Source organism: Nycticebus coucang, chromosome 6 (genome assembly GCF_027406575.1).
Source record: "Nycticebus coucang isolate mNycCou1 chromosome 6, mNycCou1.pri, whole genome shotgun sequence".
NCBI lineage: Eukaryota > Metazoa > Chordata > Mammalia > Primates > Lorisidae > Nycticebus > Nycticebus coucang.
In genome coordinates this window covers 39,099,283-39,126,409 of record NC_069785.1, presented here as the reverse complement: position 1 = coordinate 39,126,409, position 27,127 = coordinate 39,099,283, and the positions used below count along the sequence as shown (strand labels likewise).

Here is a 27,127-nt window from a genome sequence, read left to right as displayed (position 1 = left end):
TTGGCTGTGGGTTTGTCATAGATAGCTTCAATCAGTTTTAGAAATGTGCCACCTATGCCTATACTCTTCAGTGTTCTAATTAGAAAAGGATGCTGGATTTTATCAAATGCTTTTTCTGCATCTATTGAGAGGATCATGTGATCTTTATTTTTGCCTCTGTTAATATGGTGGATAACGTTTATAGACTTGCGTATGTTAAACCAGCCTTGCATCCCTGGGATGAAGCCTACTTGATCATGATGAATGACTTTTTTGATGATAAGCTGTAATCTATTGGCTAGGATTTTGTTGAGAATTTTTGCGTCTATATTCATGAGTGAGATTGGTCTGAAATTCTCCTTTTTGTTTGCGTCTTTTCCTGGTTTTGGTATCAGGGTGATGTTTGCTTCATAGAATGTGTTGGGGAAGATTCATTCTTCCTCAATTTTTTGGAATAATTTCTGCAGTACAGGAATAAGCTCTTCCTTGAAGGTTTGATAGAATTCTGGAGTGAAGCCATCTGGACCAGGGCATTTTTTGGTTGGAAGATTTTTTATTGTTTCTTTGATCTCAGTGCTTGAAATTGGTCTGTTCAGGAGCTCTATTTCTTCCTGGCTGAGGCTAGGGAGAGGGTGTGATTCCAAATATTGATCCATTTCTTTCACATTGTCAAATTTCTGGGCATAGAGTTTCTGGTAGTATTCAGAGATGATCTCTTGTATCTCTGTGGGATCAGTTGTTATTTCCCCTTTATCATTTCTGATTGAGGTTACTAGAGATTTTACTTTTCTATTCCTCATTAGTCTGGCCAATGGTTTATCTATTTTATTTATTTTTTCAAAAAACCAACTCCTTGTTTCATTAATTTTCTGAATGATTCTTTTGTTTTCAATTTCATTGATCTCTGATTTGATTTTGGATATTTTTTTTCTTCTACTGAGTTTAGGCTTAGATTGTTCTTCTTTTTCCAATTCCGTAAGATCTCTTGTGAGATTGTTGATGTGCTCTCTTTCTGTTTTTCGAATGTAGGCATCTAAAGCGATGAATTTTCCTCTCAAAACCGCTTTTGCAGTATCCCACAGGTTTTGGTAGCTTGTGTCTTCATTGTTGTTATGCTCAAGGAAGTTAATGATTTCCTGTTTTATTTCTTCCTGCACCCATCTGTTATTCAACAGAAGATTGTTTAATTTCCATGCCTTTGGGTGGGGTCGAGCATTTTTGTTAGAGTTGAGTTCCACCTTTAGTGCCTTATGGTCTGAGAAGATACAAGGTAAAATTTCAATTCTTTTGATTCTGTTGATATTTGTTTTGTGTCCCAGGATATGATCAATTTTGGAGAATGTTCCATGGGGTGATGAGAAGAATGTATATTCTTTATCTTTGGGATGGAGTGTTCTATATGCGTCTATCAGGCACAGTTGTTCTAGGATCTCATTTAAATCCCTTATCCTTGTTTAATTTCTGTTTAGAGGATCTGTCCAGCTCTGTAAGAGGAGTGTTAAGGTCCCCTGTTATTATGGTATTATCAGATATCATATTGCTCAGACTGAGTAAGGTCTGTTTCAAGAATCTGGGAGCATTTAAATTGGGTGCATAGATATTTAGAATTGAAATGTCTTCTTGTTGTATTTTTCCCTTGACCAATATAAAGTGACCATCCTTGTCTTTTTTGACTTTAGTTGCTTTAAATCCACATGTATCTGAAAATAAGATTGCGACTCCTCTTTTCTTCTGAATTCCATTTGCCTGAAAAATTGTTTTCCAACCCTTGACTCGGAGCTTTAATTTGTCTTTTGAAGCCAGGTGTGTTTCTTGTAGACAGCAAATGGATGGCTTGTGTTTTTTAATCCAGTCAACCAATCTGTGTCTCTTCAGTGGGGAATTCAAGCCATTAACATTTATTGAGATAATTGATAAGTGTGGTAGTATTCTATTCGTCTTATTTTGTGAGAGTCCATTGCTTAGTTTTATCTTTTGCATCAGTGTGGAGGTTAGGTTCTGTCCTTTAATTTCTGAGTTCTTACTTTGCTGCTGATCCATTGTGGTGGTCAGTGTGCAGAACAGGTTAAAGTATTTCCTGTAGAGCTGGTCTTGTTGTGGCGATTTTCCTCAATGTTTGTATATCTGTAAATGATTTGATTTCTCCGTCAATTTTGAAGCTTAGCTTAGCAGGGTACAGAATTCTGGGCTGGAAATTGTTCTGTTTAAGTAGATTAAAGGTAGATGACCATGGGTCTTCTTGCTTGGAAAGTTTCACTAGAGATGTCTGCGGTCACTCTGATGGATTTGCCCCTGTAGGTCAACTGGCGCTTACTCCTGGCAGCTTGCAGAATCTTTTCTTTTGTCTTGACTTTGGACAGGTTCATCACAATGTGTCTTGGAGAAGCTCAGTGAGAGTTGAGGCGACCTGGGGTCCGATAGCCCTCTGAAAGCAGTGTGTCAGAATCTTTGGTGATATTTGGGAAATTTTCTTTTATAATATTCTCTAGTATGGCTTCCATTCCTCTCGGGCATTCTTCTTCCCCTTCTGGAATTCCTATAACTCGTATGTTGGAACGCTTCATAAAGTCCCATAATTCTGACAGTGAACGTTCTGCTTTCTCTCTCTTCTTTTCTGCCTCTTTTACTATCTGAGTTATCTCAAAAACTTTGTCTTCTACCTCTGAAATTCTTTCTTCTGCATGGTCTAACCTGTTGCTGATACTTTCCATTGCATCTTTAAGTTCCCTGATTGACTGTTTCATTTCCTTCAGCTCTGCTATATCCTTTTTATATTCTTCATATCGTTCATCTCTTATTTGATTCTGTTTTTGGATTTCCTTTTGGTTATTTTCCACTTTATTAGCAGTTTCTTTCATTGTTTGCATCATTTCTTTCATTGTTTTCAACATGTGTATTCTAAATTCCCTTTCTGTCATTCCTAACATTTCTGTATAGGTGGAATCCTCTGCAGTAGCTACCTCATGGTCCCTTGGCGGGGTTGTTCTGGACTGGTTCTTCATGTTGCCTGGAGTTTTCTGCTGATTCTTCCTCATGAGTGATTTCTTTTATCTGTTTCCTTGCCCTAATTTTCCTTTCACTTCCTCTTGCTCTTTAAGTTCTCGTGCCTGTGGACTAAGGGTTACAGGACCAGAAGGGTGAGAAGGTTGAAGAGTAAAAAAGGAATGAAAGAAAGGAAGACCAAGTGATAAGAAAAAAAAAAAAGGAAAATAGAGAAAGGAGAGGGGGTGGGTAAAAGGAATATTGACAAAAAGAAGAGAGGCACAGAAAGAGGGAGACAGAGCAATATAGGTGTACAGTAGGGTACTTTGATACAACCTTAAAAAAAAAACACCTTCTGGGGGTGCCCAGTTGGGTGGTTCCCTTGAGGTCAGCAGCTCTTTGCTAACCTGATCAGACACAGTACCCCACCTCCACCAAGTAGAGAGGAAAGACAAAAATGCTATAAATCAAACCAAAACAAGCAAACAGAAAACTTTATGGGATAAAATTGGGTGGAAAAAACAAATAATAGCAGTAGAATCACTAACAAAAATGAAGTTCTAATTATTGAAATAGGCAGCAATGGGAAATTATAATTAAACTAGAAAAATTGAGAAAGAAAAAGGATCTGTATGGAAAAGGTTGAACTTAAAAAACAAAACAACAATCAACAACATCAAAATAAACAAAAAAAAAAACAACCAAATCAAAAAAAAACACAACCAAAAACAAAGCAGTATGTATATGTTATTGAATATTGTCTGGAAAACACGTGGTCTTCTGGGGTATGAGATGTTAATCACAGTTCTGATACGACTGGAGGCTGCTAGTTTCTCAAACCCCAGCCAGGTAGACACCCTAAATCTCTCTTCAGCCCACTTAAAAGGCACTTTGCACTTGTTCACTTGCTGAGCAGAAGCGTTCCCAGGGAAGTACTTGTCGCTGGAATCACTGCTGAAGTGGCTATCCACTTACCCTGTGTGCCAAAACTGGTCTCCCTCTGCCCCGGAGGGTTAGGGCTGCAAGGCGGCTCAGACTCCGCCCTTAGGCTACTTGGTCGCTGGGTTACCAGCTCCCACCCAATTCCAGCTCTGTGACCCTGAGGGCGGAGCTTGCCGGGGCAGATCGCACACAATGGCTGCCTGTGACCCAGAGCCAAACACTATTTTGTGGGTTTTTTTTTTTGGCAGGGGCTGGGTTTGAACCCGCCACCTCCTGCATGTGGGACTGGCACCCTACTCCTTGAGCCACAGGCGCCACCCCAGAGCCAAACACTATTAGCTCCGTCTGGCTCAGCGGCTCAGACTGGGGCTCTAGACAAAGGCCAAAGTTCTCCGCACTCCCGCTCAGGCTCTCCCCAAGGCAGTTCAGCTGAGTGCCAAGTCCAAAGACACCAAAACAGTTCACAGGTAAGGCCTTTCTGGTTTGCAGTCTCGCTGCTACTGAACTTACAGTTGCGGGCGGGTTTAGACGGATTGAACACACACAACCACTTGCCGGTTTTCCACTGTTTTGGTCCTCCTCTTGGGGTCCAGAAGTCTCTCGCTGACTCCCTGTATCCTCTCAGGGGTGATGATAGGCAGATCCCACCAGCCAGAGATGCCTGGAGTCCTATCTCCCCAGACTCACGGGAAGATGCAAGGAAGATGTTACTCGGCTGCCATCTTGCCCGAAAATATACATTTCTTAATGCTTTAAAGTGGGTGGAAGAGCAAGTAAATCAGGATGTGATTAAAGGATTGGCAGAAAATGATTAGGAAACCAAAAGACATAATAAAGGTCACCATAAAAGCAGAATAGTTTGTATAAACAAAGGGTAAGGATATGGGAGGTTTAAAAAAACTCTAAATCTCTACATTTGAGATAGTGAAAGTAATTTTAAGTTCCAAGTTGTAGCCATAAATGTGCATGGTTAACATTGACATATATGCACACATATACATGTGCACATAATTAACATGTATAAGGATGGATTTTGAGATGTGAGGCGAACAGTAAAAACAGTGAACCAAATGGGGAGGATCAGGGTGAGTGGACATGAGCAACTTGAATGAGAATTAGCCAGGGTTATGTAACTTTATGCTTTGCACTTCAACAAGGAGGCACGAATATTTAGCAGCATTACTGTTGCAAAATAAATTATACTTAGGTATCAATTACAATTAAGATGGAAATGATGAATTTTGTGATGAACATATAACAATAACTTGCTTACATTGCATTATCTTTATCAGTATGTCCAATTGTATATGAATGCATCCTGGGTTCTAAATTAAATGGCCCTACCTTATGTTTCTTCTCCATGCATAATAGGTTCCAATGCATTTTTCAAACTATATGTTTATATTTCAAAGAAACCTGGCCCAACTCATTATATAAATAAAGCCTAATTGGTAAAGTACATTAATGCATACAATCTTCTTTGAAGGTAGCATTTTCTAAGAAGTCTTTTCCTATCATTAAATAAGTTCTACTCTCCCATCATATATTCTAGTCACCGAGGGTATTTAAGTTTTTCTCTGTTTACACATATATGTGTACTTCAGCCAACCTCCCACAGTAACATTTAATACAATTTTACATATGCTTTTTTTATTTTATGACTAATATTTATATTAGTAAAAGCTAGATCTTAATGAATTGATAGCATCAATAATTTAAAAGAATCTGGAAGGCTAAAATGTAATTTTATTGGGACACATTACTCTTGCTAAGAATTAGTTCTGACCAAGAAAGTCTCCTGTCCTCTCAATGCCCCTGCCCTGCCCTGGTCAACCTCTTCAAAGCTCCCATAGGAGCCTAGGTATATTTTTACCTTTTTACCTTTGTTCATACCAAATTCTGTTTATATGCCTACCTCTATTTTCCTCTATAAACCCATTAAAGCTGAGAATATATTTAATTAATCTTTATATGTCAGCACCCATAAGAGATCCTATAGAATAAATTTCAAACCCAGTTAAGTATGTGCTTGAATAACTGAATGAAGTAGGAATTAGTGACTGAATAATTCCATCGTGTTATAAGTGTTACCAGATGGCAGAATGTCTGTGGGGCAATATCTGGTGTTCTGATTCTATGAGAAACTAACAAACCCTTTTTTTTTTTCTGAGTTCAAAAACTTAATTGTCAGACCTCATACAACAATAGTTCTGATGGCCATTCCAGAAAAAGAGTTCCAAAATGGCTGTGAAGGGTAGACTAGGCCCTAGCGGGGATGCACAGCTTCCCAAGGGGAGTGCTTCGAAGGTGACTGGTAGTGCTATTCGAGACATGTCACACTTTTTCTAGGATGAGTTAAAGAACTTAATTGTTAACCTGGTGTATGAGTTCACAGCATAGTCGTATATACTAAAGTTCATACTGCTTATCCAAAAATCAGCCTTTTTGGAGAAATTAATTTTGGTGTACTCTGTATGTCTTAAAACATTATTATGGCTCATAGTAAAACTTCCAATTATGTGTTCATAAATTTGTTTATAACCTGTCAAGCATACATCGCTCCCCCTGTTGCAGACCCACTTCATTCTTAGTAAAATCACTGGATCCTATATTGCAATAGTGTGCTTTATTTCAGCAATAATTTAGCAGAGACAAAGCCAGTGGTACATGTACATTGAAAATGCTTATTGCCTCCTGCACCTCTGCCTCTAGCTCATCTAACCCTTTTTCCATTATCTATAAAAAAGGATCTCCCTTCTCAACCGTTCGTTTTTCTCAACAAGATGCTGTGGAAAGAACAGTGAACTTGCAGCTGGCAGTCCAGGGCTTTGGTCCCACGGTTGTTACTACCTAGAGTCAATTAGACCTTAACTTTGAATGCGCATACCCTGACTGCTCTGGCTCTCCGTTCCCTCCTGTGTAAAACGAGGGAGTTGTACCAGATGATAATTGTAAAAATAACAAAAAGCTCTATTTATTAAGCTTTTACTGTATGTAAAGAGCTGCACTGTGTGCTTTACTTGCATTATCTCATTTAATTTTAATCCTCCAAACGCATTTATAAGATGTATCAGTCAAGGTCCAACAGGAAACAGATGGTACACATCAAATTGGGTAATTTGAGGAGAGCTTAATAAAGGGAACATATTAAAAAGGTGTGAGCAGGGTGTTAAGAAACCACAAGGGACAGTGCAGTGCCCCATGGCTAGTGCTGGAGCAGAACAAGGTTCTGTCCCTAGAAAGGGTGCTCTGGGGAGAATGCTGGGGCTGTGGCTGGGGCTGGATGCAACCAGCCTGCAGGGATCCTGGGAGTCAGCACCTAGACTGCACCTACCCATTCTGCCAAACCTAACATAAATCAGGGCCGTTCTAAAACCATCCAAAACCTGCCATCAGAGCACAAAGCAGGATAGAGAAAGTAGAAGGGAATTGAAGAGGCTGGTAGGTGTCCAGAATATCAACCACTGTTACGCTGATTTTATGCATGAGTTTAATGAGGTTTTAATAAGGTCCCTAACTTACTGAAGAATACATAAGAGGCCAGGACACATCCCTTCCTATCAGACTCCAGAGCCTGGGCTCTTAACTGCTCTTCAACCCTCTTTTTGTCCTTCTAAGGTTAAAAACAGTCTCAGAAATGATCTGACTCAACCCTCTGCCTTAGAGATCTTTAAGTGAGAAGTCCTTTTTTGTGTACATGTGAGATAAGGTCTTGCTCTGTCATCAGATTCAAGTACAGTGATTTGATCACGGCTCACTCCCAGGCTGGAGTCATCCTCCTGGCTCAGACTCCCAGCCTAGGACTACAGATGCATGTCCCCATGTCCTGCTAACTATTTTAGTTTTCTGAGAGATAGGATCTTCCTTTGTTACCTAGGCTGTTCTCAAACTCGGAGGCTAACAGGACTTCTTCATCTAGGACTTGAGCCTTGCAGAGACCTCACTTGCCTTTGAAGAGCTAGTGGTCTGTGTGTTCTTTCTTTGTGTTGCAGTGTGATGACTTGAATCTTGACAAGTTATGTAATTTTGATTCATCACCCTGAATGCCAGGGACAACGTTGTTAGACCAAAGGAGAGAATAACATTTCTTACTATGAAAGTTTTTTTTTCTTCTGACTTACTTGGCTAGCTAATGAAGTAAAATTAAAGAATTTTCATTTCACGAAGAGTTGTCTGGTGGATAGCTTTGCTTGGGGTCAGGAGTGTGGGGTAGGGAGGAATTAAATCAATGATTGGATTTTCCAGTTTCATGTGCTGGGGCTAGAAGACAGATAAAGACTGTGTTAAATGTGTTCCCGTAGACTGTGGAAGAACTGGGCAGAATGCAAAATGTTTATATCAAGTGAAACTAAAATCTAGTATTAAACATATTCTTCAATATCCCTGTGAGGTCCTTAAGATAAGAAAAGGAAAGGAAATCGTCATAGAATGAGTAGTCAGAGGTTGTTAATTACTTCTCATGTGAGAATTAAATTTGCTGAAGAGGGAAGACTGAAGTAATTATCTGAGGTCAAGAGGCCTATACCCAATCTGTCTACTCCTCTGTCAAATAGAGATAAAAGTCCCACTCAGGACTCTTAGTAATGGGAAACTCTTCCTGTACAAGCACTTCCTGACCTACAAACAGATTGTGGTCCAAGAAAGCCTGTAACTCAGTTGTTGGAAATATGTTACAAATCTCAAAGACAGAGTGTTATAAACTGTGACTCAGGTCTGGACCAATCTTTAACACCCATTTAAATCCAGAATCTAGCTCAGAGAGAGTTGCAAAAGCAGTTCTGGGTCTTAAACAAGAGGGAAGTGAGGATACTGAGAACTCAGCTTTCCTGTCCCACGTCAAGTCCTAAGCCTCACATGTTCCCATTGCAAACCTGGAGATATGGGACAGGCTGGACTGGTGACAAGTCAGCCATCTCTGTTGCTAAGAAGACACAGACGCAGACGGCTGTTGTGGCGACCAGTTAGTGTTCAGGCCCAGATATGCCTCACCTTGAACTCAAATACCTTTTTTGTTTGTTTTTTACATTTTTTTTGTTTTGATCTTTAGAAAATCTTCCCAGTTTTAACAAAATGTCTGTCTAGGAGCAATGAGGTACTTTTGAGTTAAGAAAAGAAGCAAGTTGATGACCTTTTTAAAGATTATCACGGCAGGCGCGACAGGCTTGAGAGAGCATTCTCAGGAGAGAAAGGTCAGTTTGGGGTTCAGTTTGAACTGGTTGTTGGGCAATACAATATTGAGAGACATTGACTCTTCTGAAGAAATCTTCAAAAACCTGGGACTAGAACATGTTTTTTTCAAGAAAAATGATTTTCCCATCATTGGACCCTAGCTAAGCAGGGCTTTTTCAATTGCTTGGCAGTCATCAGCAGATTCACCACATCTGGGTAGGGGGTGAAAATGGGATCAGGGTGGAATAATGGGTTGAGGGGGAGGGGGATATCCAGTGACCAAATGGTGAACCCATTGTTAAGAGATCCTTCTCTTCAAACAGGCCCTGTGTATGCAAAACTTAGCTTCTGCTTTATAAGAGATTAGAAGGAGGAAGGGCCTCATATTTAGGCCCTTCAAAGATAAAAACTGTGAACTTATCACAAACTGCCTTTCAAATTAGTTCTGATTTAGTAATTTACCCAGTAATTTCCCCAGACTAAAGAAGGGTTAAGGAACTTAAACAGGAGGAAAATGGGTACTTAAACAGCCCATCTTTTAGGATGCCCGGTATTGGGAGAGGGAGGGGGAAGTGGAGGAGACAGGCGAAGAGGAAAGGAAGGAGAGAGGGGGAGCAGAAGGTGAGGGACAGAGAAAGGAAAACACACACACAGACAGCTCTACCAGTTGCCTTAATTTCCCGCAGGAATGCACCCACCCTTCATTTCCCGTTGTTGTTGCTTTGTTTATGCAAAGTTAGCCGAGTTGACACAGAGGCAAGAGCTGAGATCCATGCTAAAGAAGGCATTTGCAAAAATAATTTTCTTTTAATTTAAATGAAACTAACAACCTGCACGCATTCTCTCTCTCTCTCTCTCTCTCTCTCTCTCTCTCTCTCTCTCTCTCCCTCTCTCCCTCTCTCCCTCTCCCTCTCTCTCTCTCTCTCTCTCTCTCTCTCTCTCTCTCCTGGGTCGAGGCAGTCCCTGCCTGCAGACTTTGAAATGAAAACACGCCTAGGAGGAACGGGTGGGAGGCCGCAGCAGCAGCGGGGAGCGTTGTAGCTGACCGAAGGAGCTCTGGTGAATATCAGGTTCGGATTAGTGACAACTCAGAAGTCACGCCGGCGGTTGGGGGATGGAAGTTTGCCAAGGTCTCAGAACTCGACGGAAGAGAGCGGCTTCCCTTGGCGCCGGGCGGAGCTGGGCGTACCCAGAGAGACCTGTGTCCCCGCCCAGAGATTGAGTTTGTCAGTGATCATAAAATGGGAATTGATTATTCCAGCCAGCATTGATTAGGGAAGAATGCTTACTGCAGCAGCAGGGAAAAGGTTAAGAGGAAATTGACCTTCTTCCTAGGTGACATAAAGTCATTAGGTAAATGAGATATTCACACAGGAGTTTTAAAAGGTCATGCTCAATTTTTATTTGTAGCCTGAAAAGTCAACCTTGAGCTTAGGCTTAGGGCAGGGACCCCGCTCTTTCGGGCAAGTGCAGCGACAGGAAGAGAATTCCCCTGCTGCGCTGGGCAGGGCACGGGTGGGAGGGGGGTTGTGGTCCTGGGACGATCGCACTGGTGTTGGACGGAGCTCGAGACTCTGAGCTCGGTGCCTCCCGACTGACCCGTGCGTGCCTCTCTAACTGTGTGCATGTGGGTGTCCCTCGGGGCTCTGTGCAGGTGGGTGTCCCGCCGGGGCTCTGTGCTTCCCGCCGGAGCCTTCCTCATCCCAGTCATCCGTCAGCAAAGGGCCATCCAGCGAGGGCGGACAATTAACAACACTTACCCTACCGGAGTCGGCCTTGTCTCACACAGACTGCAAGTGTTTTGTTTTGTTTTGTTTTTTGAAAGGAGAGAGTGAGAGATATATTTATGCACATATTTATCCCTCTAATTATAGGAATTAATCCTCTTACTTAAGACTAAAAGGTAACGTGGAAGGACGTCCCTTTGATGTGGTAAAGCACCATTGTGACTCACATTCAGACTGATTAAGGAATAATTGTTGTTAAACGCTTTACAAGAGGAGAGTGTTTAATTGAAGGGCATTCGTAATTTTACGGCTTAGTGCAAAATTAAACGTAATTAAAAACTCAGAAATTCCAACTGATTTTCCGATTGTTTTTATTGTCTGAGCTAATTGTTACACAAAGGTATCACTTCTCCCAAAGGCATTTTTAAAAAATGGCAACCATACCTTTTCCAAATATTCGCAGAGCAGCTTTATTCAGGTACAAGCCTGGGAAAGGACCTTCCTCCCTCACTCCCCTCTCCCTATGCCCGGCAGTGCGCCCCTCCTTCCCCCACGGTAATTAAGCGTTTCAGCCATTCTCCCCTCTCTCCGAGTCCCTGCAACACCTTGGGATGTGAGAAAGTGGTGGCAGCTCTCTTCTGCAGATCATTACAGCAAAACTGGAAGTATCTGTAGAAGGCTGATGAATTTCTTGAAGTAACACTTGTCATACATGGCGGCGAGATTAAAAAAAACCTAAGTAAACACAGCTCTCTGGGGGCGATTCTCGATGCTTCTGCCTTCTAGTGTGTGGCAGGAGGGAGGTAGCACGCGAACACCGACTGGAAGTTGTTTATAAACGCGCTCTCCAAGACGTATCGATGCACGCTGGAAACTTTCTTTTGCTTTGCAATTTATTTTATTTATTTATTTATATTCATTTGAGGTCCAGATGAGTATATGAAAACTTCTCTTGTTAGAGTCTGGATTTTATTTTTAATTCTGGGATTGACAGCATAAAGCCAAGCTATCTTTGTCTCTGTAGCTTCTTTTAATGTCCAAATACTTATTTAAATACATTAAAAGTTTATTAAAAGTGTGTCAGTGTTATGCAAATGAAAACACATCTTTACAGCTAGTTCAGAAGTAGCCCTGTCTTTCCTATGAGACTCGAAGGAAATCCTTGCGGGGGGGGGGGGGGAATAAACAGCATAAAATTCGGCAGAATGTGAATTTGTACATTTCAATTAGTCTAGACTGAAATTATGGAGCAATGGAATGTTTGTGTTTCAATAAGCCTCTTTGATTTCTCTGTCATTTTTAAGATGGAGACTTCAGCAGATTCAAGCTTTCTATCCACCTTTCCCATCCACACCCCATAAAATAAATGATTGTCTCTGATCTGACTTGCCAGGTGAAAATGAGTAGAATTAAAACTGTCAATTTTCCTTCCAACTTGTGTCTTTCGATGGAGTTCAAAAGCTTTTAAAGGTAAAACGTGACGATCATTTATATGTATTATTTCTTTTTCTACTATCCAGGCTTTTAAGTAAAAAGAAAGAAAAAGTATTTATATTTCCAAATTCCTTTTTCCTGGAAGACTTCCGTCTGCAAGGTAATTTGATGATGGACCCTGGCGGTAGGAGAATGTCTGCCTGGTGGATTCTGGTTTACCCGGGTCCAGCCAAGTGCAGTGAAGTCCGGTTTCTCCGTTTTTCTATCCAAATGGTATATTTGGAGGTGGGATGTGGGTATTCAAATTTGAAGCTTTGTAAGTGCTTTGATACTATTTTGGAGAAGAGGTTAGGGTAGGCAGAAGTGGGGGGAAAGGCAGAAGGATCTCTTTGAAAGTTAGAAATGGTGAAAATGACAAGTAATCCGATGTGGAAAATTGAGTAAAAGAGCCAGTGCACAATTTAGCTTAGGCAAAGATTGCTGAATCCTTTGAAGAAACTGACACGGATTTTCCAGAGATAGGGTGGGGGTGGGGGGAATCCTAGGGTGGGCATTTTATGTAAATGAGCATATTTGAAATGTAGTACAAATCCGGTATAGTAAAACTGACAGTTCTGACAGTATTGACAACATAAATATATGTTTGAACACTGCACTTTCAGACACTTAACCGATGAAGCAATAAAAAAAATTCGACTACAATATTTCAAATAATCGACATTGATGTTTTGATACATCATTTTTACACTCCAAATCGATCTATCACTCTGGGGCTGGTCAATTTTAAGTAAAAATGGGCTGCAATTATTTGCACCTTGGCTAATGATGACCTAATAACAGTCCTCAATTAATTACATGCGAACTGTGCTTTCTCCCTTCAGCAATGGAGGTGAGGGGCAATTCCTGGAGAACAGAACCAGTGATTGTGCCCCTCCTCCCCTCTCTATTCTATTTTGCGATGACTGGGGGGACTTCAGAATTGGGAAGGGATCTTTGTCTAGTCGATCACAGACACCCTCTCACCTGAAGTAGCCACTTACTGGGTGTGTGCTGGAGATACAGTCCTTTTCCTTTTCAAAGTCAAAACTAAATTTAAGAAAACAGAATCATAACTCTCCCTCAGACCCCATGTCCTTTCCTGTGTTTCAAGGATTAGATGGAAGAGAGTTGCTTGAAGGGAATATTGGAAATTTCTGTCAGGCTCAGAATGTGGTGAGAGAGGGAAAGAGACAGAGGGAGAAAGAGAGAGAGAAGGAAATTTTTAAAGAAAGTATGGATACAGCCGGAGGAGCCAATCTAAAGCACCTAGTCTGGATTGAACCCCTCCCTTTGCCCCAACCCTTCTGACCTCCCCTAGCACCTGAGTATTTACAGGCTACTATTACACACACACACACACACACACACACACACACACACACACACACACACACACACACACACACACACACACACAGCCAATGAGGACAAATTGCGAGAGAAGAGGGAAGGGATGCTGGGAGTATTAGAACCCCACGCGGGCTTCTGCCGCAGGCTCTAACTGTCAGCGTTCTCTTTTGCTCCGTAGGGTTCTGGTTCTTCCCCCATTCCTCTTCAAATTTGGTGTAGTGGAGAGGAAGGGTGCAGGGGGTAATTCAGATTAATTGAAGGGGGTAAAAAAAAAAAAAAACCGTCAGGCCTAGGATGCAAACACGAGCCGTCCATTGTGAGGTGCGACCAGGGAGGAGGACGTGGAGAAGCGCGGTCACCCCCACTCCTGCCCTCTCTGGCAGGCGAGGCGCCGCGCTGTTCTCACCCCTGTGAAGCCCTGACCCCTGTTCAAACCCGCACTGAGACGCGGCCCTCTCACCTAAAACTTAGCTGGGCTCCACTAGCCCGGGATTCGAATGTCTGATTTCTTCCCTCCAAACTTCACAAACGCAGTTTTAAGCCCTTCCCAACCTCAGCCAGCGGAGAAGCTGAGACTTCAGCAACACGTTAAGCCACATTAAGATGCTAATCAAAGGCACAGGATGCGTGTGTTCCGAGGTGGGGAAGGGCGGGGGCTGGGAGAACTCCGCGGCCGAGCGTCCGCGGGTGGCCAGGGCTCTCAGCCTCTGACCGAGGCGTTCTGAGCCGTCCGCCCTGCAAGTAGGGGTTGAAACTAGAAAACGGGCCGCAGAAGGACAGAAAAAGAGGAAATAGAGGAGAGAGAGCGGAAGTAACGAGAAAGAGGAGTGTGGAAGAAAAGAGAGAAAGAAGAGAGCGCGGGAAGGAGGAAAAGGCAGCCGCAGCGAGCGCACGTCGCGTTTGGAGCCCCGCCAGATAGCGCTAGAGGGCTATTTATTGAAATCCTTTCTTTCTGCGAGACGGTGAAGCAGCTAAAACTGGGAGAAATAAGATAGGAGAGGGAAGAAGGAAAGAAAGTAAAATGATCCCATTACATCTTATTTTTAAAATAAATTTGGTGGGGCACTTTATTGTATGGGGTGGGGGTGGGGAAAATGTGTGGTGGAAAGCCTAAGTGGAAAAAGGATGAAACAGCAGCAACAACAACACAAATCAGATAAATAACAGCAACAAAAATACCCTTCCCTCTGTTGATCCCAGCTAGGAAGAGAGTGCCCAAAGTTAACAGGTAAGGAAGTGAGTGGAATTTTTTCTAGTCCCAACTTCCAGAGCTGCTAGGAAGGTCAAGAACAGTTCACAAGGATGAGCGGAGGTTTATGGAGAAGAGATGTTTTTAAAGTAATAGATGGCTGCAAGGGGTGGGGAAGGAGAGACAAACATATTATTGGAAACGCCAAATAAAATATATATCAAAAATTCCAGCTGTCAGCCAGCAGGTCTGAGCAGAAGACAGCCCCTCCGCCTTTGTCCCAGAGATTTTGGGTTTAGGGCTGTTTCTGGAAAGGCACAAACTCCTTGAATAACAATTTAGAAATACTGTGGGAAGCTTGAAGAAAAGAGCGAGCCTACAAAAATGCGCTCTGTCGTTCAAAAGCCAGGGAAGAAAGGGAAAGAGAGTAAAATATATTTTATCCCTTTCACTTGTTCAGTTTAGTAATGCAAGAAAGAAAACTTGTTTTCAAATGATACTTTTTAAGTATTGATTTGGTTTTTTATCTCAAAATTTGTATCTAAAAATTCCTGGCATTTCACACATGGCTTCTCATTTTAAAATGGCACGTTCCTTTTACCTGAAAGAATTTTTGAAATCAATGTAATAAGCCATCTTTCTTCCAACCCGTAAATAGAACCTCCTCTAATAAAAATTAACCTTGAAGAGGACTTTCAAAATCTGCATAATACAAAATATTTCAAATTAAAACATTAGCCAAAGTTACAAACAAGATTAAGGTTGGATTTATTTGCTCCTCTAGCAAGGCATCAATTGTTCTAACTGTTGTAAGAATACAAAAAGGATTTAAACCCAGTGGTTTTAATACACAGATTAACACTTCGAATCCAATAGCTCTGAAGAATTCAGAGTCATCTATGGGAAGGATCTATAACTGTCTAGAAAAAAAAAAGCCACACAAGCACCTTAAGGAGAGTGGGCAAATTCACCTAAAAGAGCGTCTGAGTTCATAAATGCTCATTTCAAATAAAATTCTCTCCATAAAGCCAATGACCTTCAAATTAAGGAACTATAGTGGAATTCAATTATTGCTTTTAAATCTTAAATGTTACCTATAATAGCTTTCCACATTGGGTCAAAAAAGAAAAGGAAGAATAGAAAAGAGGCAGTTTTCAGAAGTCTTGGGGATGCTTCAATAAGAAAGAGGTGATTAAAAACAGACTCTCAAATTTGAGAGGCCCAATTCCTCCTCGCATTCATCCTGACCCGCTTGGTCCCCTCCCTTTCACCTCCTTTTTTATGCAGTACCTCCACCCCCACTCCAGAGCTAAGTAGCTGATTTGGGATTCTGAAGAAATAGGTTTCACCATCCATATTTGTTCTGAGGCACTTGTAAAATGCGATTTGTAGAGGGTCTTTAGCCTTCTGATTGTCTTTGAATTGTTTTTACTGAAACAGATCTTTTGCAGTTAATGAGTCCCCACACAGCTGGACAGCTCCTCTTGGACACTGAGAACTCTAACCCCAAAATGACCCCAATTTGACACCGCAAGATGAAATTTTACCGCCTGTTAAAACCATTTCCAGCCTGGACAGAAGAAGCTTACTGTTGATAGAGGTGTGTGCCGACTCCTGAAACCCCCATCTCTCAGGAGTCACCTGGGCCTGCCCCACCTACTTTCCCTTCACCCCAAATGTGGGGGAGCACATGAGCCTCACAGACTGGGTGGGGGTGCTGAGACTGAGAATGGGACATTAGCAAAATGCCATGAGGCTAGACATCCCAAGTGTGGGTACCACACTCTTTTGGAATTGCCTTTATTGGATTAGAAAATTGAGAATGGGGGAAACCAAGAAATTCTTAAATGTCCGATGAGCCTTTTTCAGCTCCATTAATAAAAGGCCAGCAAGTTACTGATTAAAAGTAATAGTCCTTTGAATTCATCAGATTGACTAAGAATAGACACCCTGAATCAACTCCAACTTGATCTGATGTGTAATCCAATACATCGGGATTGCTATTTTAAACTAACAATTCATAAATGACATGCAACTGAGTAAGTAAAATCTCTTTATTTGCAAAACATTGGGGTTCTCCCTTTAGACAATTGTCAAATTTTAAGAAGAGTCAGATTCCCTCCAGTAGGGCTGCACGTCTAACACTCTCACACTTCTTAACTACAAGTCTTTGAAGTTAAAGATGATTTTTTTACAATATCTTAAAATGTCATTTTTCTCTCCCTTCTACACCTAACCAGATTGTTCCTGCTGTTAACTTTAATGTATTCAATAAAATGCAAAAGAAATTACAGAATATGAGAGTGAGAGAAAGAATGGAGTTCAGGTTAAAAATGACTTCTGCTTTGCCTAAAGGATGAAAACACATACAAATAGAGTTTACAATTTTCTTCTTATATAAAACCCAAGATCACTGGATAATCAACCCATTATTAACTAAACAATTCTTTGAAAATATAGAAATCATCAATCTGTCTAAATTGTTTTTACTCTATTGCACTGCCACAGAAGAAACACTTTTTCGAATGCTGGTTAAGTTTTTCTTAATGAAGGCTATAAGGATGCTAACTCGTTTTATGGTATCACCACAAAATACAGAAGCTGTGGGGAAAGAAGCAGATGGTGGATGCCGAATGTTTAAACTCTGCAATGCAGAGGTTTGGTATGAAGTTGATCTTTACACAAAACGCGTTTATCAAGAAAATTGAGGGGGTTCCTTTTGAAAAGAAAAGTTAACTGGCACGTACTGAACAGGGTATGAAAACAACAATAATCCTATTTTCGACAATAAATAAATTTAAGTTCTTAAATTGAACTTTAGAACAATTGGCAGAGTAAAAACTGAAAAACTGAGTGTAAACTTCTCAGCCAGAGTCACAGCACGGGGAATTTGGACCCTCTAACACCATCTCTGCAAAGTCGAAAACCCTATGTCCGCAGCAAGACCAGATTCTCTCTCTCTCTCCCTCTCTCTCTCTTCGCTCTCGCTCGCTCTCTTTCTCATCTTCCCGGTCCCGGCTAAACTGAATTCCCCTAAATGCCGCTTGAAATACAATTCTGAAGACAAACTTTTTCTTTTCTTTTGCGTCTTCTTTTCTTTCTTTCTTTCTTTTTTTTTTTACTCACCTTCTCTTTTATGTCGACGAGCCACTCGGCAACAAATAAGGATACTTTTAATCTTGGAGTTCTTCTAGGAAAAAAAAGGCGGCGGAGGAAGTACCCTCCCACCAACCTTCAGGTTTCATACCGGTCGTCTCTGGCAGGCTTGAAGCCTGGAAAAAAAAAAAAAGTGGCTGAAAACCTGGGCTAGACTCTCCTCCCTGACGCTCAGCGAGCTCAGCAGTCCCTGTTCGGGCCACCAGGCAAAACCCTCGCGGCCCCAAGCCCCTCTCCTGGCGTCGGGCTATCGGCGCCTCTGCCAGACCCTGCGCGCTATCTTTTATATGTGAGGGCCGATTTCCCGTAGACATCATTGTTATGATGGCTCATTTAATCAAACTGTTTAATTGCTCTGGTAATCACTATCATCATCACAGGTGCTCAATCATTCATCATTTTTGGAGGGCTTTATTGACCTCCGGAGTTCATTCCCCGGCCCTATTAAAACGAGGCCAAATTTCTCCGACTCCGCTTGGAGTCTCTGCAGGCTGCAATCTTAGCCCAGTTTGTGTTGCTCGAAAGCTACAGTGAAGCAGAGAAGATGGAAAGGGGGCCAAAAAAAAAAAAAGCCACAAAACCCTCCCACTAGTTCTCCTCCCTCCCTCCTTCCCTGTCTCTCTCTCACACACACACACATGCGCGGGCGCGAGCGCGCGCGCACACACACACACACACACACACACACACACACTACTTTATTCTCCCTTATCAACCTCCCCACTGTCGCGGGAAAGTCGGGTCGAAGCCGAGCACAGAAGATACCCTACTTTCTATTTTCCAGAATGGGCTCAAAGTTGGTGAGGAAGGCGGCTGTTGAAGAACAACAATCTGTTCTCAACTCTCTGGGTCGGGGACTCAGAGACCTGGAGCAAGAAGCTGGGGTGAGGCGCGCTCCCAGCGCAAGGCCCGGCCGGCCGCCGGGAGCCCAGGGGCAGCCGGGCTGGTGCGCCAAGCGCTGTGCTAGCCATAGCTCCGCCCCCAGCTCCGGGCTCAGCTTGATTGACGCGCGGCCGCCGGGAAACCGGCAGCGCAGAGGTGAAGCCGGGTGCTGCTCGGGCCAAGGATTGGACCAGACAAGAGCCCAAACTAGTTTCCACATTAACGGCGTAAGGTAGTTACTTTCCCTCCCTATTCTACTCCTTTTCCTTTTTGTAAATGTTCCCTGGGAGCCGGCCCCATCTGCCTGACCCCGCGAAATCACTCCGGTGTAATTAAGACAGCCATTAGCGGGCGTTACTGCGGCGGTCGGCAAAGCCTCGGGCAACTACAACAAAGCTGGGCTGCGAGCGCCGGCCACTCCTAGCACTGTAACTTCTCTCTCCCTTCTCTTTTCTTTCTCCCTATCTTTCTCTCTCGTGCTTCCCAGCTCTAAGTGAGATCCACTTTGGAGGCGCACACTACTCGCGCGCGCGCGCGCACTCATACCCACGGGCGCGCGCGCGTGCACACTCTTGGCTACATCAGACCCAAACGAATCTTTCCTCACTTCCTCCCAGTTCCACCGCGGCCCCTCGAAGACTCTTGGGGTGGCCCCTTGTTCACACCGCTTGGAGAGAGTGTGCTCCCAGTTAAACTGGTCTCTTCTGGTCCTGGAAAAAAAATGAAAATTGACAACAAGGGTCCTGGATCTGCACAGGAAGAAAGTGCCACTTAAAAAAAAAAAGCTAGAAAAATCTAGCCCAGCAGCTCTACGGTCTGCAAAGCCCGCTGCCCTTGGGTGTTAGCAGGAAGCCTTTGGGGCGTTGTGATCAGCGGGCAGAGCCTGAGGTCCGCGGAATTAAAAGGAACAAAAGCGACAGCGCCATGCCAAATGGCCCGGACACGACCCAGTTAGGCAAGAGCTGGGAGTGATGGGAAAATGAACTAGAAGTTTAAAAAATAATAATGAAAAGATCTGAGGCTGTACCGTACTTTCCCTGTGGTTTTCTGCAGTTTTCCTCTCTGCGCTCTCCCTGTCCTCTTCCTTCTCTCTTTCTCCTTCTCCCTCTCCCTCTTTCCCCGTTCTCGCGCGCGCGCACACACGCGCGCTCACGCACACATACACGCACACACACTCCTTTTTCTCCCCTCCGCCCCCCTTCCCCGCCGTCCCCTTGGAGGAGCAGGCTCGCTGATTTGCTCGGGTCCGCCGGGCTCCAGCCTCCCCTCCCCCTCCAGCCCCCCGCCTCCCTCGCCCCCCCAACCAGGGCCGTCCGATCGCACTCGCTGCATATCAGAGGCTCGGCGCGGCGCGCTCCTCCTCGCTCCCGCTCCCCCACTCTCGGGATGTGTCTCCGCTGTACGACGGGCTATGGCCACCACGACTTCCGGGTTCCGTCATTTCGTTCTCCCGCCGCCGACCCGCGCCGCCAAACTGAGGCTCTTCTATAAGCCAGGCAGCAGCCAACCTGCCAACACCTACTGACACTCACTCATCTCCCAGAGAGAGAAAGAGAGCGCGAGAGAGCGAGCGCGAGAGAGCGAGCGCGAGTGAGAGCGAGCGAGCGAGAAAGAGAGAGAGGGAGAGACAAAATACCTACCAGGAAAGGGGGGGAGGAAGTCCAATTTTTGCAAACTACTCATTTTTTTTCTTGATTTTTCTCCCTGCTTTCTTTGAACAATACTTTAAAGAGAGAGGATCATATTATAGATACCGCGGGGGCAAATCTAAAAGAGGGGGGAGGGGGGAGGAAAAATTTCAAGAAGCAGAAACCCCTCGCGGAGTTTTACTGGAAGAAAAAAAAAAACGGGTCTGAAAGATTCCTCCTCTTCATCATCATCAACCATCATTCATTCACTACCTTGACATTCCGGGCTTTGATTGACAGCTGGAGTGGCAAAAAGCCATGAAACACGACAGTTCGGTTACATGTGGGCTGCTGACGGGCCGCTCATAACCTTCAGTTCGGGGGCTTGACAATTTTTTTCTTCTTTTTCTTCTTTTTCTTTTCTTTTCTTTCTTTTTTTTTTTCCAACTGAGGGGAAGAGAAGAGAAAGAGGGGGAAAGGAGGACCGAAGAGGAGGAGGAGGGGAGGGGGGAGGAGGAGGAGGTGGTGGAGGAGGAGGAGGAAGATCGGGAGGAGGAGGAAGAAGAGAAAAAAAGAGAAAAAGAAGAAATATCACAGAAAAAAAAAAACTCTTCGTTGTCTTGCCTTGGCTTTTTTCCCCCCTAAAAATAACATATTGGAGAATTGGGAGAAGTCTCCTTGGTTTGGAAAAAAAAAGGAATCTTCAACCTAGATCACTTTCTTATCCGGACTGGGATATTAAATATACGACACATCCAGGAGTTTATTGGAGCGCAGACTGATGGCGCAAAGGGTAGGTTTAAATCTCCAACACTTACCTAGATATAAATCCTCTCCTAAGAGGGGCCTGTCCCGATGCCTCCTCTCCCTTCAACGCTGCTGCTGCTGCTCGCTGCTTGATGATGGCGGCCAGTATTTTAAAAAATAGCAGCGAAATTATTCATCGGCTTCTTTCCCCCCCGTGCCTCTGCGTGTGTGCGAGTGTGTGTGCGTGCGTGTGTGCGTGTCTGGGCGCGCGTGTTCCAGCGCTGTGCGAGCGGGCGGGCGACGAGTGCGTGTGAGTGGTGTGTGTGTGTGTGTGTGCGTGTGCAATTGTTACACGCTTTCGCCTCGCTCCAGCTTTTACCCCAGCAGCGCGATTCCCCCGGTTCTCCTGCTGCCGCTGCTGCGCCGCTGCCGCCGCTGCTCCCGCGGCTCGGGGCGGGCGCGGGCTGCGTAGGAGCCGCCGCCGCCGGGGCCGCCGCTGGGGCTGCGCTGCCGCAGCCGCTGCGCCGCCGCCTAGACTAGCCTGGGCTGCTTGTTTTGTCTCTGAAATTGACAAGGACGCAGGGAATCCGCGGCTAAATAATGTTTCTGGTAACTTTCACGTTATTCCCCCCCCACCTTCCGCTCCCTGCCCCCCGGGAGGCACTGGTCCTGCTCTTTCCTCGTCCTCGGCGTTCTCGTGCTGATTATTAGCGTTTTTCTTCTCTTTATTTTGTTTCATTTCGCCTTTTGATTTATTGGATCCTCCAGAGGAGGCGCAGGGGGGTTAGGGGTGGGATCCGGGGCTTCCTCCTCGCACTAACTCCACTTCTCCCTCGGTTGGCTCGCTACGGGGCTGCTGCCTCCGGCGGGAGCGGGGCCTCCCGGCGCCCCCTCAAGCCCCGGCCTCACAGCCGGCTCTTCCTTCTCTAGACGCTGCTCTCGGCTCCTACTTTCTCATTTTAAAATCTAAAAGCAGTTTCCCCCTACAACTTTCAACTCCGTTGTTTCGGCTGGTTTGGTTTCTGTGTGGTCAACTTGTGCTCGGTACTTTTCTTCTCTCTGACTTTGTTTTTCTTTTTATTTTCCCTTCTCTCTCTCCTCCCCCTTCTCTCTCTTCTCTTACTGCCTCTTTCTCATCCTCTCTCTCCTGGTTATCCCTTCCCTGCTTGTCTGTTCGCTCTCTTCTCTCTGCTCCCCCGTGTCTCTCTCTCTCTCTCTCTCTCACCTCCTGCGCCCCCTCCCCCTTCCCGGGTTCTGACAGTACGATGAGCTGCCCCATTACGGCGGGATGGACGGAGTAGGGGTTCCCGCTTCCATGTACGGAGACCCTCACGCGCCGCGGCCGATCCCCCCGGTTCACCACCTGAACCACGGGCCGCCGCTCCACGCCACGCAGCACTACGGCGCTCACGCCCCACACCCCAATGTCATGCCGGCCAGCATGGGATCTGCTGTCAACGACGCCTTGAAACGGGACAAGGACGCAATCTACGGGTAAACCGAACCCCTGGACTCAGCTTACTGTGTGTGAGTGTGAGAGTGTGTGTTTGTCTCTGTGGGGGCGACAGGGTGGACAACTAAGTGAGAGTTATTTTCGCGTGGTGGTGGTGGTGGTGGGGTTGCTTGCCTTAGGAAAGGACAGTGGAGAGGCCCTGCTCTTCTAGCCCTGGAGTGAAAGACCCGGAAGATAGAGCCTCCTCCACTCTCATGGCCCAATCACTCCGGACCCCACGTCCCAGAGTGACTGAAACCTCAGAATCTTGCCAGGGCCTCCTCCCCCAGGACAGGATTCCTGGCCAAAGGACGCAGGATTGGTATTTTCAAGCCCCCTAACAGAGGCCTTGAAAAGGGGGAAAGTTTCCTGCCGATGAGGAGCAACTTTGATTTTTTTGCATTTTGATTTTGGGGTGTCCCCCCCCTTCTGTTTCCTACTGAGGGTCTGGGAGTCACTAAATGCAGCTTGAGCCGGGATCAGAGCTACTTCTGTCGGCCAGGAAGTCCTAATCGCCCACTTCTTAATTCTCTGTAAATAAAGGGGGCAGACCTTGAAGGGCAGCGGGGTGGAAGGGACTGCTGCTTGCAGGGAACCGCTCTGGGGGGGAGGGAGTAAGGGAGATGGCTGGAAATTATTTCATGTTCTGAGAACATTCGGGTAGGGCTGAGATACACAATTCAAACATGTACCACACCGACTCTTTCGGCTGAGGGTAGGTGGAGAAGGCGGGGGGGATGACCAGGGGCAGGGAAGGTGGGTAAACAGCAACCGAGCCCAAGCCAGAGGCCGCAAGCATCCCGAAGTGTAGCTAAACCGCCCGAGGAACACAAAGGGCATAGTGCGCACGCACACTTCCAAGTTTTAAAACACAATTTATTTATTTTTGTCTGCTGCAACGCTGGGAGAAATGTGGTCTTTGGAAGCGAGCTCTTCGGCGTGTAACATTCCTATTATTTTGGCCCCCACGCCAGGGTTTTACTAGAAGTAGGACAAACAAATTTATAAGGCAAAAGGGTGAAGGGGGTTTGAAGAGCACCCTCTCGAATTAGGAAATGTCACTCCGGTGTGTATGTAGGTGAAGTCTTTGGCTTTGTCTGAAATGTCCATTAAAAGGCGGAGTTAATTTTTTATTTCAAAGAGTGTGCCTTTCTTGGGAGGTCAGGGCTGGGTCGCAGGGGGTGGTTCAGCGGCCTCCGTAGTGAGTCTGAGTCAACTCCAGGCTCCAGCTTGCCTGGGCTTCTTGGATGTTTCCTGACGTTCCAACTAGGGCTGTTTTTATTTGGCGGACTAAAGTGGCCAGGGGCCTCCTCTGGCCATATCTGAGGGACTTCTGAGCTGAGGGAAAGGGCCAGGCCCTTTTTCCTTTCTGTTTCTGGCCCAGGCTCGGCTGACTGAGGAAGAGTTGTAAAGTGTGATGTGTGCCTGTTGTATTAAAGAAGGAATCCAAACCCTCCAAACTTGTTGATTACAGTTCTCGCTCCTTCCCCTCTGCACCCCGTCTCTGTGTGTGTGTCTCTGCGTGGCGCTGCCCGTTAGGCACCCGTTGTTTCCTCTGTTAGCTCTGGTCTTTGAGAAGTGCGAGCTGGCGACCTGCACTCCCCGGGAACCCGGAGTGGCCGGCGGGGACGTCTGCTCCTCCGACTCCTTCAACGAGGACATCGCGGTCTTCGCCAAGCAGGTCCAACCTCCTTGACCCAGGCATCCTCCTGCAGCCCTTCACTACCCCCCACCCCCTTTCCTCGGAGCTTTATTTGAAAGGAGGAAAAGGCAGGGACACCCGATCTGTTCCTCTGGCCCAGTCCACTCTCTACGCCTCCTCCCCATCCCAGAGCCTGGAGGCGAATTGAAAGCGGAGATAAATATGGGTGTTTGTTTTCCCCCCTAGCAGGAATACAGGGGCTCGACCCTCGAATTAAAGTTGACCTGCTCCTAATCTGGGGCTTGGCCTTTTCCCTGCCTGCAGCTACTTGAACAAGAATTGGGGAGCAGGGCTGTGAGGGACCCGGGGGTGCCCGGGAGGCAAGCAAGCTGGGCGCCTCTGGAGCGGTCCCATCCGGGGCGCCAAGGTGAGGGAGGAGGAGAACCGCAGGCTCTTGAAAGGTTGGACAAGGGGTGCTCGAGGCTCGGAGAATGGCCCTGACTTCCCTGCTGCAGCTTATCATGTCAGGTCCCCCTTAACGGGGTCAGCACCAGAAAGAAGGCCCTGGTTCTTTTTCAACAATCCCACTAATTTAAGTAAAGCACCAGTTTGTTTCATGCATTTTACCAGAGCTCCCCTCCTCTTATCCGCCCCTGATCCTCCACTGTTCCCCACTCTCACACTCCAGGCTAGTCGGTGACAGGATTTTCTTCTTTTAAATGGGGTGGTAATTCATGTTGATTTTCCTTGCTTTTTCTAGGTTCGCGCCGAAAAGCCACTTTTTTCCTCAAATCCAGAGCTGGACAATTTGGTAAGGCCCTCTGTTCCTTGCTCTTCCCCGGTCGCGGCCACTTGGCATGCCCCGAAGCACCCACTTTCTCCCGGAGCTCCGAGGAGTTGGAGCAGAGACGTCCTTTGAAGCTCTAGGGAGATTGGGAGGAAGGGAGCAGTTTAGAGCCCCTGCAAGGGCGATGGCGAGCCAGGGGCTGGATAGACGTCGGGGGCGGGGGAGGAGGCGAGGGAAGCCCTAGGAGGCAGAACTGGGGCTTCCTCGGTGAGAGCGCGAGCAGGGGCTGTTTCCCAGGTCTCGGCCCCGGGAGTAAGCTGCGAGGAGTGAGGTATTTCCTCTGTTCGCCGGGGCAGCCGACGGAGCCCCGGGCTGCTAACCCGAAGGCTGCGACCGCTGGCCCGGCGGAGGGCGGGCGGGGTGGGGGTGGGGAGATGCGGAGCGAGCGGGCGCAGGCCACTTTTAGGTGCGATTCTTTTGCTAATTTGCACCATTTCAATATTAAAAGTACTTAAATCCGCTTTCAAAGGCCCTGCCTCACCATTCATCTTGAGTATTTCCTTCTTTAGTGAGGACGGATTTCGTAGGGTATGCTGTTCTAAAAAGCTTTTTCTATCTAGAGAAGCTACTTTTTTTTTTCCTTTTTAATTTGGCCTGAGGTCGAGGGAGGGAATGTTTTAAAGAGGACTCAGGCGGAGAAAGAAGGCCTGACCCGAGGAAATCAGTCCCTCCAAACAGCACATTGAACATCAGGGGGAAAGATAATAACGCGTAGGCTCAGGTTGAGTTAGATTCCCACCCCGTAGCCAATGAGGCAGAGATGATCAGTAATCACTTGGTTTTTCTGACTATTTCTTGATGTGTGGGTTCTGCCTGGCCACCTGCCGTTTTCTTCTCCCCAGAACACTGCCCTCCCCACCTCCCTCAGGACTTCCTAGTTACAGAGCCCTAACTCCATTCCAAAACTTTTCTTGCAGATGATACAAGCAATACAAGTACTAAGGTTTCATCTTTTGGAGTTAGAAAAGGTAAGCAGGAAATAGCACTCCCTGTTTTAATTCAGCCACTTCCCTCTCCTATTTGAATTGGGATGGTCAAACCTCCAGTCGGAAGGATGAACACCTGGAGATACTGAGCATGTATCCGCGTCCTTCCTTAGGTATTTCCTCAACCAATAGGCTCAGAAGATGGGTGAATCAGGACAAGCCCTGTCTTTTAAAGTAGCCTCCCTCTCTCCCAATTTCCCCCCTAGGCAGTCAGGATTATTTTGAAATGCAGCAAACCATTTGTGTCTTACTGGACACTCAGCCTGCTGCGTCTTTATTAGCTCAGCTCACCCTGGGCCCAGAGTTTGCATTAGGTTGTAGGCCTAGGGAATCATTCTAGCTGGGGTATCTTTACATTCCTCTGTACCTCAATCACTCTCCCCTGGAAATATACAAAACCCTAGCTTATTGAATAGCAAATGTTAATGCTGTCCCCAGTTACAGTGTTCTAATGTTTTGGTGTTGCTATCGAATCAGATTTAACTCTCTGGGCTCCCAGTCTGAATCTAGTTATTTCCAGTCCTGTTCCTTTCTCTTTATTGTAACTTGTTGCTCAGAGAAGTCTCTGGAGAATAATATCTGCTGCAACAATTGCTCTATTGTTTCCTCGACTTCATCTATTACACCCCCTAATTAGAGTTAGTTTGGAAGACATCACACTGTTGCTCTTTCCAAATGGAACCTTGCAACCTGATATTTTTCCTCTTTAAAAATGAAACAAAACAACAACAACGTGAGCTGAACCTTCCACCATGACCCTCCTTCTAGGTCCACGAACTGTGTGATAACTTCTGCCACCGGTACATTAGCTGTTTGAAGGGGAAAATGCCCATTGACCTTGTCATTGATGAAAGAGACGGCAGCTCCAAGTCAGATCACGAAGAACTTTCAGGTTCCTCCACAAATCTCGCTGACCATGTAAGTCTATGAGCCTTT

General features: G+C 45.4%; 1 protein-coding gene and 1 long non-coding RNA gene across 13 annotated transcripts in view; one reads left to right on the top strand and one right to left on the bottom strand.

Annotated features, from left to right (window-relative positions):
* LOC128587783 (uncharacterized) overlaps positions 1 to 18,867 on the bottom strand; it is a 34,449-nt gene extending 15,582 nt beyond the window's left edge. Inside the window, exons 1-2 of the long non-coding RNA XR_008380641.1 lie at positions 18,738 to 18,867; positions 17,938 to 18,083 (exon numbers count right to left, since the gene is read on the bottom strand). This is a non-coding gene — a long non-coding RNA (uncharacterized LOC128587783). The remainder of the gene's footprint in view (positions 1 to 17,937; positions 18,084 to 18,737) is intronic.
* Positions 18,868 to 18,964: 97 nt separating this feature from the next.
* The window catches only part of MEIS2 (Meis homeobox 2), a 217,139-nt gene continuing 208,976 nt past the window's right edge, over positions 18,965 to 27,127 (top strand). For 7 of the 12 annotated variants that reach the window (XM_053594138.1, XM_053594137.1, XM_053594135.1 and 4 more), the window contains exons 1-6: positions 20,174 to 21,270; positions 22,486 to 22,718; positions 24,256 to 24,397; positions 25,119 to 25,169; positions 26,123 to 26,173; positions 26,960 to 27,109. In XM_053594138.1, coding sequence (XP_053450113.1) covers positions 21,259 to 21,270; positions 22,486 to 22,718; positions 24,256 to 24,397; positions 25,119 to 25,169; positions 26,123 to 26,173; positions 26,960 to 27,109 — 639 coding nt within the window. In that variant the 5' untranslated portion in view covers positions 20,174 to 21,258. Of the gene's footprint in view, positions 19,082 to 19,336; positions 21,834 to 22,485; positions 22,719 to 24,255; positions 24,398 to 25,118; positions 25,170 to 26,122; positions 26,174 to 26,959; positions 27,110 to 27,127 lie in introns of those variants that run through there. The other 5 variants (XM_053594134.1, XM_053594144.1, XM_053594142.1 and 2 more) reach the window with 3 other exon arrangements.